The sequence below is a fragment of the Mytilus californianus genome, unplaced genomic scaffold (genome assembly GCF_021869535.1).
Source record: "Mytilus californianus isolate M0D057914Y unplaced genomic scaffold, xbMytCali1.0.p SCAF_8, whole genome shotgun sequence".
NCBI classification, from domain to species: Eukaryota; Metazoa; Mollusca; class Bivalvia; order Mytilida; family Mytilidae; genus Mytilus; species Mytilus californianus.
The window spans coordinates 68384417-68397522 of NW_026262734.1; the positions used below are offsets into that span (position 1 = coordinate 68384417).

A 13106-nucleotide genomic window follows, 5' to 3' on the forward strand; every position below is an offset into this window, starting at 1 on the left:
GTTGGATTAAACCTGGATTTTTAGCTAGCTAAACCTCTCACTTGTATGATAGTCGCATGCTTGAGAAACTTTTTATTTTCATATTTCAAAATGAAATATCATGAATATGTTTTTAACTCCAGACTTTAAAAAAATTAAATGTAATATGTTTATGTTTTATCCGAGCAAAGTAAATAAAAATTGTGTGTATTATACTGTTCTATATCTTATAGTCATTGAAGTGAAGTCTTCAAAGCAAAATTATTGACATTTTATTAACAAGGAAATTTAAATAATTGTATTTCAAAACAAAATAACATTTATTACTGAACTCCAAACTATTTTATAAATTCAATTGGAACTCAAATGCATGCAATTTAACACTTATGTGATTGATTGATTGTTGGTTGTTTTATGTCCAGTGGCAAATTTTTCATGCATGTGCAGGACGAGAACAAATTAACAATAAATACAATAGGTAGGTTCTGTAACAGAGGCCTTCAGGATGAAGGTCTGGTCAATTGGCAAAATGAGGGTATATTGGATAGGGACAGAATTTTGCCTTGAAACAGGTCACCTACGGACCCTTCAATGAGTTGTTGCAAGGGTTCTTACAGTGCAGAGAGTGTGGCACTCCCTTTTCACGAGGCAAAATGAGGGTATATTGGATAGGGACAGAATTTTGCCTTGAAACAGGTCACCTACGGACCCTTCAATGAGTTGTTGCAAGGGTTCTTACAGTGCAGAGAGTGTGGCACTCCCTTTTCACGAGGCAAAATGAGGGTATATTGGATAGGGACAGAATTTTGCCTTGAAACAGGTCACCTACGGACCCTTCAATGAGTTGTTGCAAGGGTTCTTACAGTGCAGAGAGTGTGGCACTCCCTTTTCACGAGGCATTGAAAATAAACATCCTCATTCTGACCAGACGTGTCATCAAACTTGTATGTCCTGCACAGTCAAATGGACGCCCTACTTTGATGAGGGTTTTACTGCCGGTCGAAGGAAGACCAATGGTGACCATATTTCTATTCCCCGGTCACCCTTGGGGGTAAATCATAAAACAGATTGGATAAGCTTTTTATTGTAGTTCTTCATCAGGGCAGTTGCTGAAAGGTCTCAGATCAATATCATAAGTACTGATAGAGTGAATCTCTGTACAAGAAAATGGGGACCAGCTAATTAGACCACTTAGCTATGTGGTATTCTTCAATTCAAACTCAACAAGATGTTGTAAGGTATCATTTCTGTGCTAACAAAAATAGACCATTGATCTCCAGTGGTATACAAAATTATTCATTCGTTTTCTGTGTCAACAAAATTTGAAATCCCAGAAGCTGTCATATTACAAATTTGTTCTTATCTTGAAAATGCCATTAAAAATATGAAAATAATATTCAATCAATCACAGAATCAGTCTGATTAAAGCAGGGGACCAGAACAGATTATTACTGTTTTTAATTTTCAAGGACAGTAAACCAAGAACATAAAAAAACACTCAAAGGTATTGTTTTGCTTTATCTCATTACGAAATAAATATCTAAAGCCCAAATAAATACATATTACAAAAACAACTGTAATTTGGAAGATTCTGTCGATTTATTTACTTTCATTCAAGCAGTTCATCTGGGTGAGTTAAAAAAAACCCCAGAAATTCAGATATTTTCAAATTCTTTTACTTCATGCAATCTTGTAACAATAACTCCTTTCTCATTTCATTTCCAACTTCAACAAATATTCTTTAGAGTTCAATGAACACAAATAAAGTCAAATAATTAATTGAACAAGTGACAATTTTCTGATCAATGTTTCATGTAATAAAAATATCGGTTGAATGATCACTACGTTAATTGTATCAATAGCGATCGCTATCAGAGACATCATTGTTTGGAATCTGAAACCAGGAAATTATTTCCAAGGTTTTATGTAACTGTGGAGAAAAAGTAAACAAGGCAAATCCTTTTCACAAAAATGTTTTGACTGATATTGAATGCTAGAAATATAGAATTGTTCATTAATTAATGTTTTTTTGTATAGTCAGATTTATTTTAGAGTAAAAAAAGAATGGATTCATTCATATCTCAAATGAAAAAAAAAAAATAATATCCTTTCCTTCAAGGTTCTTTTTTCAAGTATTTGCCCATTAATCAATAATCATATCAAATACATCAATGTACAATTGATAAACAACATTTCCTTCTTACTAAGATTTTGTAGGCTAGATCTAAGTTCATTTTTCCACTGCCGGCCCTTCAGAAAAAACTACAGCTGCCAAAGTGATTAGAGCTAAGAGCCTCAAATTAGCCTGTATAGATTAGATATTAGTTCTCAAAACAAATACAATTTAATAAAAACATATTTACCATGCCCCCTCCCCCATCCCCAAACCAATTGTAATCCATATGACTTTGTTAAAGCCTCAAAGTAACAACACTAAGCAAGTTTCCGATAAGTAATCTCTCTATAGGATTTTGCATCAATTAATTGAGGGTTTCCCAAAAAAGATTATTGCCATTAATATTTCCCATAGGCTCAAACGTAAATTTAAATCCAAATCCTCCATTTAAAGTCATATACATCAACCTAGCAGCATAACAAGCACTGAAGTTGAACCTCATCTGGCACTGTGCCAGGGCCACCTCTCTCTGATAATAAGTTTGATTTAAGTGGATTTCATGAAACTTATTGCTACATATTTCCATTGCAAATAGGCTCCAATGTAAACACCCCCCCCCCCCCTTTTCCTAAGCTGGCAACCATAACAATTGAAATAAATACCATACAAGAAATCTAGTATCCGTCATATTTGATATCAATTGGTGAAATGAAATAGATATTTACATTTTCAACTAATTACAAAAGCCTTTTTTGGCATTATCCTATAGTTATATGCTTTGTGCAGACGGAAAACCTGCAAACCTCTGAATAATATGCAGGTTGGCGCCTATTAAAACGTTTAAACCCGCTGCATTTGTTTGCACCTGTCCTAAGTTAGGAACCTGTTGTTCAGTGGTTGTCGTTTGTTGATGTGGTTCTTAAGTGTTTCTGGTTTCTCCTTTTTTATATAGATTAGACCGTTGGTTTTCCTATTTGAATTGTTTCTTGAATAGTCATTTTGGGGCCCTTTATAGCTTGCTGTTCGGTGCGAGCCAAGGCTCCGTGTTGAAGGCCGTACTTTGACCTATAATTGTTTACTTTTTACACATTGTGACTTGGATGAAGAGTTGTGTCATTGACACTCATACCACATCTTCTTATTTCTATTGTTTACCCAGGATTTATATCAGTATGAAAACCCTTCATGTACATGTATTTTAATCCTGTGGTTTGTTTAATATTTTACTCTCTAAGAATGACCTAATGTTTAAAAATTTTATAGCAACTAACACCAAAAATATCCAACATATTAAATTCTTCTTTAATAAAATTATTTGCAAACTTTAATCAAATTACTTTATAAATTAACTGCACATGTAATTGTGCATTCAGAGAAATTGATCTTATTTAAAAACTAGAGGCTCTAAAGAGCCTGTGTCGCTCACCTTGGTCTATGTGCATATTAAACAAAGGACACAGATGGATTCATGACAAAATTGTGTTTTGGTGATGGTGATGTGTTTGTAGATCTTACTTTACTGAACATTCTTGCTCCTTACTACTATCTCTATCTATAATGAACTTGGCCCGGTAATTACAGTGGAAAATACTTTGTAAAAATTTACAAAAATTTACAAAATTTATGAAAATTGTAAAAAATTGACTATAAAGGGCAATAACTCCTTAAGGGGTCAATTGACAATTTTGGTCATGTTGCCTTATTTGTAGATCTAACTTTGCTGTACATTATTGCTGTTTACAGTTTATCTCTATCTATAATAATATTCAAGATAATAACCAAAAGCTGCAAAATTTTCTTAAAATTACCAATTCAGGGGCAGCAACCCAACAACGTGTTGCCTGATTGGTCTGAAAATTTCAGGGCAGATAGATCTTGACCTAATGAACAATTTTATCTTCATCAGATTTGCTCTAAATGCTTTGGTTTCAGAGATATGAGCCAAAAACTGCATTTTACCCTATGTACTATTTTTTAGCCATGTCGGCCATCTTGGTTTGCGGGCGGGGTCATCGGACACATTTTTTAAACTAGATACTCTAATGATGATTGTGGACAAGTTTGGTTAAATTTGTCTTAGTAGTTTCAGAGGAGAAGATTTTTGTAAAAGATTACAAAAATTTACGAAAAATGGTTAAAAATTGACTATAAAGGGCAATAACTCCTTAAGGGGTCAACTGACCATTTTGGTCATGTTGACTTATTTGTAGATCTTACTTTGCTGAACATTATTGCTGTTTACAGTTTATCTCTATCTATAATAATATTCAAGATAATAACCAAAAACGGCAAAATTTCCTTAAAATTACCAATTCAGGGGCAGCAACCCAACAACGGGTTGTCCGATTCATCTGAAAATTTCAGGGCAGATAGATCTTGACCTGATAAACAATTTTACCCCCATGTCAGATTTGCTCTAAATGCTTTGGTTTCAGAGATATATGCCAAAATCTACATTTTACCCCTATGTTCTAATTTTAGCCATGGCGGCCATCTTGGTTGGTTGGCCGGGTCACCGGACACATTTTTTAAACTACATACCCCAATGATGATTGTGGCCAAGTTTGGTCAAATTTGGCCCAGTAGTTTCAGAGGAGAAGATTTTTGTAAAAGTTTACGGACGACGGACGACGGACGCAGGACGACGGACGACGGACGCAAAGTGATGAGAAAAGCTCACTTGACCTTTCAGGTCAGGTGAGCTAAAAACATGTTAATCACTTTTCCATGAATTTAGGTCAAAGTAAGGTGATTCTTTTGACTGACATGTAAACCTTGCAAATATTTTGTATATACCAAAGATATTTGCCCTATTACGCATAATAATTGAAAAAAAATCACATGATAAATAACTATACAGTTTTTTAAGCATATGCTGAACTATGAAAATGAGGTTAAGGACAACAGGCATATACTAGATTGTCTTTCTTTTGAAATATACAGCTTTAACCAAATCGTTTCTGCTGCCAGAATAGCATCCATATGTATCTCAGACAAGACTATAGAATATCATAAATTAATGAAAATAAATATTAAACATAATTTTTCATGGAAGTCTTTTTCAAAAAATTTCTCTTAAATTTTCAATAATCACAACATAAATATATAAAAATACAATACAACATTCACAGATCATACAAAAGTACATAAAATTCACTATGTGAAAAATGTGTTTTAAAAATCTTTTAAAAATGTAAAGACAATCTCACTGTGCATCCATTTTTCATAGATAATCCCTTTACCTGACATCACATCAATATATGGTAAAATAAACTGGATGCCTATTAATGAACTCTATTATTGCAGGAAATAATCCACTAGGTGCCAGTAGTCAGAAATATCTAGGTTAAAGGAATACACAGTGATACTACTTTACAACAAGTGTACAAAACAATATAAAAATAAGGAGATATGGTATGATCGCCAATGAAACAACTATCCACCAAAGGCCAACAGCCAAGGAATTAAACAATTTCAATCACTGTACGACCTTCAACAATATGCTAAATCTTTGGACTTGCAAAGGTCAATGAGAGTGTTTTCATGGGCATTCTCCATAGGTATATTATTTCACAGAAGTAGCTAAACAAAATTCCTATATAATCTGAGGCCCAGAATAACCAAAAGACCTTAAGACTCTCATTTAAATATCAATTCAAATTGTTAAAAAAAAACCAAATATATGAACAAATCATTGACCAATATAAGAATACCAAACATTTTCATGTCAAAACTGGCTCATGATGTCCTTAAAATAACAACAAACCTCAGTTACAATCTTTGTGTATCGCAAATAATTTCCATGACTTATAATGGTGATGTCTTTTATGAGTGAAACTAACAAAATCATTTAAACTTATGATGCTTTTATGCACGGCTGTTACGCTATTTAAATATTTCTTGATTTTACTTGAAATTAGAAAAAAGATATTATCAAATCTATTTTTATAACTGACTTCTACTACTAGTAATATTTGTAGTGTCTTTTACTCAGGAACATTGCTTGAGCCCCACAATGTTCCTAGTCATTGGTCCAGTAAAAAATATAGTAAGTCTCATATGCCTTGCCCTGTGTTGTGATCTTTAACGAAACAGCTTTGCTATAATTAGTCCACTTGTTGGAAAATACTAATTGAATGACCCTTTTCTACAAAGATCCTGACACTTTGCTATTGTCACAAAGAGGAATATGATTTTCCCAAGCAACAAGTTTTTACCTGGTCCTGAAGGTGTCTGGGGAAACACACTACCATGAGTCCATGACCATACATTAACAAGGTACGGTTGTGGTATAAGATAACGTGCATTCATCTATGTGTATACACTAAAACACAGTTACAATATAAGTAAAACCAGTGAGTTGTGTGCACACATAGAGATAGAGAAACTGATATTACCACTGGTACCTGTAAACCAGGTCTTTTAGGGGAACCAGGGCCTGTAATGTGATTTGTGCTGGAATGAATTCTATGTCTTTGAACCAACTCATCTGCTGGTGGGTCTGTCCAAAAATGGTCAGAAGTCTTCATTTTGGAATAATCCAGAGCACATGGTCCAACTAGAAAATATAATGAAAATTTATAAATAAAAGTGTCTAATTGAAAAATTTCTTGCAATTAATTTCTCACATTAAAATTTCCCCAACTACAAGTAATTGGAAGCCAAAATGAGTGTCAGTGCATGCTTCTAATTATAACAATACAAGATTCATACAAGGATATGTGACTTAAAAATCTATAAGACAGCATCTAAACAATGTTGAGTAAGGAATTTAAATGCATGGATGAAACAATGTGAAAACATATCAGTAACCAGATTAAAATAGAAAATCTTAGGCTATAGAAATTTAATCATACATACCAAGTAATGACGCAAATATGGGGCCATCCACAGGATCTGATATCAAAGCATAATCTTCATAAAACTTACTGAAAAAGAACAAAATGTTATATTATATATATATCATTTGACATCTTACTGATGAAGGATATTTGATATCCGAAATATTTCACATTTGTTCATGATTTTACTTTTTTTTGGTGATGTTGTACCCTTTTAGACTTGCTTATTATATATATATATATATATATAATAAGCCAAATACCGTTTCGATTCCTAACATCACTGAAGAGACATTAATTGTCGAAATCTGGATATGGTGTACAAAAACCTTTGCACCTTTTGTTTGCGGTATACCATCTTTTCCGCAAGTTTATTGTTTTCTGTTTAGTATTAAATTTATATTTAAGATCCATTTATTACATCGGTGATCCATTTATTTGGCAATCGCCAATGGCAGTCAGCAGGGTTTAAGGACATTTGTTGTTCGACCTGTTAGTCAAATGCGTTTTGTTAAAATATACTTTTTCACTTTTTTGGTCTTTTGGAAAATGTTGTTTGTGCTGTATTTAGACCCCTCTTACAAGAAATTTGCTTTGCATGCACACGTATAAAAATTGCGGTTTTTATCCAACGCAATCATAGGTTTGAACGTCGTTTTTTAGACTTGTATATATACAACTCGTCCAAACATCAGCCCAACAATGTTAGATCTGTAAATTTGCTTTCGCAAATTTTGTGTTCTTATAACAAACCTTTGTTTGCGGTATACCATCTTTGCCGCAAGTTTATTGTTTTCTGTTTGGTATTAAATTTTTAATTAAGATCCATTTATTACACCTTGTGATCCGTTTATTTGGCAATCGCCAATGGCAGTCAGCAGGGTTAAAGAACATTTGTTGTTCCACCTGTTAGTCAAATGCGTTTTGTTAAAATATACTTTTTCACTTTTTTGGTCTTTTGGAAAATGTTGTTTGTGCTGTATTTAGACCCCTCTAACAAGAAATTTGTTTTTGCATGCACACGTATAAAAATTGCGGTTTTTATCCAACGCAATCATAGGTTTGAACGTTGTTTTCAATTTAGACTTGTTTATATTTTTTCGTTTGGGCTTGTATTATATTTGCCTTGGGGTTTATATGATCCGTTCATCCTATTTCAACTCTTTAAAATTCAAGAGTCTATCCTAAATTGAGGTAAATTATATGGCCTTCCAAATACCTTTTCGATCCCTAAGATCACTGAAGAGACATTAATTGTCAAAATCCGGATATGGTGTACAAATTTTGTAACCTCATGTTTGCGGTATACCATCTTCTCCGCAAGTTTATTGTTTTCTGTTTGGTATTAAATTAAATATAAGAACCATGTTACATCTGGTGATCAATTTATTTGGCAATCGTCAATGGCAGTCAGCAGGGTTTAAGAACATCAGTTGTTCGACCTGTTAGTCAAATGCGTTTTGTTAAAATAAACTTTCACTTTTTTGGTCTTTTGGAAAATGTTGTTTGTGCTGTATTTAGACCCCTCTACCAAGAAATTTGTTTTACATGCACACGTATAAAAATTGCGGTTTTTATCCAAAGCAATCATAGGTTTGAACGTTGTTTTCAATTTAGACTCGTTTAAAAAGCTGAATTTTGTTCAGTCTAGGTGGCCGAGTGGTCTAGACGCTGGACACAATGCAGGTGGTGTTGTCAAGATATCCCAATAGCATGAATTCAATTCCTGGCAAGGGAAGAACAAACATTTGCTTCCACAAATTTGCAGATTTAACATTGTTGTGCTGATATTTTGAGTTATTATGAATATAATATGTGTTTTCAGCCGTGTATCACCTTCACTGGTGATCCAATGGATGGATCTGTCGTAGAGTTGTCACTTGTTTAGACTTACTTATCATTCATATATATATATATATATATATTCGAATATACTTGTACAAATTGACCTGTAGTTGCTAACATCCACGTCATTTAGACTCTGGTGGATAGTCTCATTGCCAATCATACCACATCTTCGTATTTTAATGTTGTTATTAAAGATGATTTGCAGTTAACCTTTAAGATGAAGCATAAAGCATACCTGAGGGAAAAAAATAGTTATGTAATAATGACTCCTTGGCACATTTGGTGTTATGGTAGATCTTTGATTGTCTCTGATAAATTTAGTTGCTTCTTGCATTGTCTAGACCTTGCTTGAATTAGTGGTTGAAATATATAGTATGGAAATTTGTTTATTGTTGTAGAAAATATGCTGGTTTTTTAATGTTATTTGAGGTTTGAGGTCAAACATATTCTCATTGAATTTTTAGCTGGATTGATTTTTGGTCTTTTAATGCCTCTTTCAGCACTATTGGCTATTTCGTGGCAGTCAGTTTCTGTTGGTGGAGTAAGCCAGAGTGTCAGAAGAGAAGCACCCCAACCTTCAGCAGGAAAACTGGCAATCCTTGTCTTATGAGATTGGAGTCGAGTGCACCTGCCACGTGCGTGATTTGAATTCAGAACCTCAATATTGACAGGCTAGTGGTACAGTAGTTGAACTACTTAGACCACTTGGTCATCGAAGCCCCCAATTTTGACACTAAGTACACACAGCAACAGTTTATTTCACTGACAACAAATGAACACATAATTCAGATTTTGATAAAAAAAACAAAAAAAACATGTTGTTTGGAAGTAGAAATAATAGAAGACATTGACAAAAACAAGATTGGTAGCTGAATAAAATCATTTTACTACTTCATTTGTATTTAAGACTAACACATACAAAATAGTTAAGATCAAATCAAGCAATTTAAATTGTTTCACATATACAGAAAAGTACATTGTAGGGTGTCATGTGGTACAGAATTTTAGCTGTACTTTAAACAATCAACTTCCATTCACACTAATGAAAGTGTAATTTTTTTAAGAAATGCGATAAGGTTTCATTAATGGTCAAAGTGGTCACTATATAACATAAGTATGCGGAAATGGATGTCTAGTCTTGGAAAAATATATCTGACAGGCAACAATCACTTTCTCTGACCGGAATATCTATATAAGTTTTTCATAATGGTTTCTTCAAGATACATTAATTTATAGACAGCTGCCATAACCATTAATAAGACTCCAACAGAGTTGATTTAGCTGACATATTCAACTGTATCTGTCAGAAAAATACTTAAAAGTTATCTGTAAGTTGTTGTTATTTTGTAGTTAATATATAGTTATAGAAATATAGAAATGAGTCAAAGTTTCTTAGTAAAGTAAAAAGTACATATGGTACTGCATCCAAGTATCCAAACTATTCAAAATATCAGGCACTAAAAAAACATAAAGTATTTGATGATTTCAGCTCCAGAATTAAACATACATATGGAATAAATTCTAATTTTATTTTTAACCTCCCAGTTCAGTGAGTGTATTCATTTTAGCAATATCAATTATATAGATTATTAATAATGAAGGTAAATCCAGAAAAGCGCTTCCGACATATGAAATTTATATAACGTGTTGTTTTCATTTTTTAATAACACATGTATAAGAAGCAATTGGTACCAAAACACTGTCTAAATATAAATGTATTTGGACTTGGGGATTCATCCTTCTTAGAATGCAAAGCAGGAGACACATGCATAGCAGAAGACATTTTCCCTGTCAACCCACCAAGTCTCACTCCTTTTTGAGTTCAGCATTGCAGGAGACGCTTGCATAGCAGAAGACATTTCCCCTGTCAACCCACCAAGTCTCACTCCTTTTTGAGTTCAGCATTGCAGGAGACACTTGCATAGCAGAAGACATTTTCCCTGTCAACCCACCAAGCCTCACTCCTTTTTGAGTTCAGCATTGCAGGAGACACTTGCATAGCAGAAGACATTTTCCCTGTCAACCCACCAAGCCTAACTCCTTTTTGAGTTCAGCATTGCAGGAGACGTTTGCATAGCAGAAGACATTTTCCCTGTCAACCCACCAAGCCTCACTCCTTTTTGAGTTCAGCATTGCAGGAGACACTTGCATAGCAGAAGACATTTTCCCTGTCAACCCACCAAGCCTAACTCCTTTTTGAGTTCAGCATTGCAGGAGACGTTTGCATAGCAGAAGACATTTTCCCTGTCAACCCACCAAGCCTCACTCCTTTTTGAGTTCAGCATTGCAGGAGACGCTTGCATAGCAGAAGACATTTTCCCTGTCAACCCACCAAGTCTCACTCTTTTTTGAGTTCAGCATTGCAGGAGACACTTGCATAGCAGAAGACATTTTCCCTGTCAACCCACCAAGTCTCACTCCTTTTTGAGTTCAGCATTGCAGAAGATGCTTGCCCTTTCAGCCAATATGGCCTCATTCTTTTTGAGTTCAGCATTGTAGGAGATGCTTGCCCTTTCAACCAATCTGGTCTCATTCTTTTTGGAGTTCATGCAATTCCCTCAATGTTTATTTCATGATTTGAATCTTCTTCAATAGATTTTCTGAGATTTGAACATCAGTAAACTTCTATTGCCTCTAATTTACAAATAAAGTGAATATATACAAAGCATTGATAGGTTTTTCCTTTTGTACTGCAATGCTGAGAACTATTCAAAAGTAAAATAACAAAAATACCGAACTCCAATAAAAATTCAAATTGGAAAGTCCCTTATCAAATGGCAAAATCAAAAGCTCAAACACATCAAACGAATGGAAAACAACTGTCATATTCCTGACTTGGTACAGGCATTTCCTAATAAACAAGGTTATATAGCTAGCTAAACCTCTTACTTGTATGACAGTCGCATAAAATTCCATTATATTGACAACAATGTGTGAACAAAACAAACAGATTCAAAAGATGATAATTTAGGTTAAAACTGAATTGCATACATAAATGCAATAAGAAGAAAGTTAAATGATTATGTGATCCTTCATACAAAATGTTAAGCCTGGTATCTATGATGAGTTTATTTGTAATGCCATAAATAAACTCTGTGGTAACATACTGTTAACATCACAGACAGGGCTTTTTATGGACAATGATTGGCTATCTCAGTTTTTTCAATTGTCAATACAACTTGACTGCACAAATAGTACTGCTGAAGGGAAATGTGGCTATCTATAGTTCTGCACTTTTTTAAAAATAAATCTTGCCTCTTTATAGAGAACAACTACAATCAGCACAGAACAGAAGGTACTACACTGTTCTAGACTCAGAATGAATGAGTGTGATTTAGTTTCGTGTTGATGACAGTATGTTGAACTCTACTAGACATATTGCTTTTAGTTGTGAGTTTGCTGTCTCATTAGTATTCATTTTATTTATATTTGCTTAGATTTTAATCTCTTAAGTCTGAAGCTCATGTAGTCATGAGATTTTATGACATCTCATATTTAATGTAAATGATTGGAAGCTATTGATAAAAGAGTTAGAATTGTAATGAACACTTTAATTTAGCAGAATCACCATACTCTTATTCTGATCTCATTAAAAAATTCCAATATATTGGCAATATTGCATATTCATACAAGACTGTGTGACAATTTAAGTGGGAGACACTAAATATTAATTTTGCATGCCACAACAATATAAATCATAAAACAAATTGCTCTGAAAATTTGATCATAAAATGTTTTGACATTACAGAAAGTAAATTGGGCTTTGATTGCAGTTCTGTCCTGTCTAATTGCATCTTTCCTGTGTAATTGCATCTTGTCACTTATGTCAGAGTTTTAATGTACTACCCTAAAATTCAGACAATTCGGTGATAATGTCACAAAAATCAATACACTCTCCCATAAACCATAACTCTGTATATCAGAAAGTAATCTAATATCGGTGACAATTTAATTCTTTTTTCAGTTGTTAAATTGAGATTAGAATTTCAAAATGGATTAATCAGATGACAATAATCTTTCCAAAAATAGATAACAAAATCTATAGTGGCTTAGTTCGAATTAAGAGAAATGTTGTTTTCATTCAATTTTGAAAATAATTCATGAAATTGAACATGGTTTATGAGATTAAAGGTCTTACGGGGATTCAACTATATGTTTCAAAAAAAATTGTGAGATACAAGATTTTAATTATCTAAATTGAAATAATAAAATTAAAACTAAATTCCATTGTTGGAAAAAGAAAGTAAAAAATAAACCTTTTGACCAGGTAAACTGTATATATGTGTTATTTGCCAAAAAATTAATCCCTAAATTTATCAGCA

The 13106-nt window shown here is 33.4% G+C and overlaps 1 protein-coding gene and 1 long non-coding RNA gene across 7 annotated transcripts in view; one reads left to right on the forward strand and one right to left on the reverse strand.

Annotated features, from left to right (window-relative positions):
- Nucleotides 1-13106, reverse strand: part of LOC127712999 (small G protein signaling modulator 1-like) — a 361281-nt gene that overhangs the window by 310256 nt on the left and 37919 nt on the right. For 4 of the 6 annotated variants that reach the window (XR_007987360.1, XM_052219582.1, XM_052219584.1 and 1 more), the window contains exons 6-7: nucleotides 6956-7023; nucleotides 6493-6653 (exon numbers count right to left, since the gene is read on the reverse strand). Coding sequence is in view for 5 of the 6 variants with exons in the window: in XM_052219582.1 (XP_052075542.1) it covers nucleotides 6493-6653; nucleotides 6956-7023 (229 nt within the window). In the remaining variant the exon portion in view is untranslated. The remainder of the gene's footprint in view (nucleotides 1-6492; nucleotides 6654-6955; nucleotides 7024-13106) is intronic. The other 2 variants (XM_052219585.1, XM_052219583.1) reach the window with 1 other exon arrangement.
- The window catches only part of LOC127713015 (uncharacterized), a 40848-nt gene that overhangs the window by 1874 nt on the left and 25868 nt on the right, over nucleotides 1-13106 (forward strand). The gene's annotated exons all lie outside the window — the stretch shown is intronic.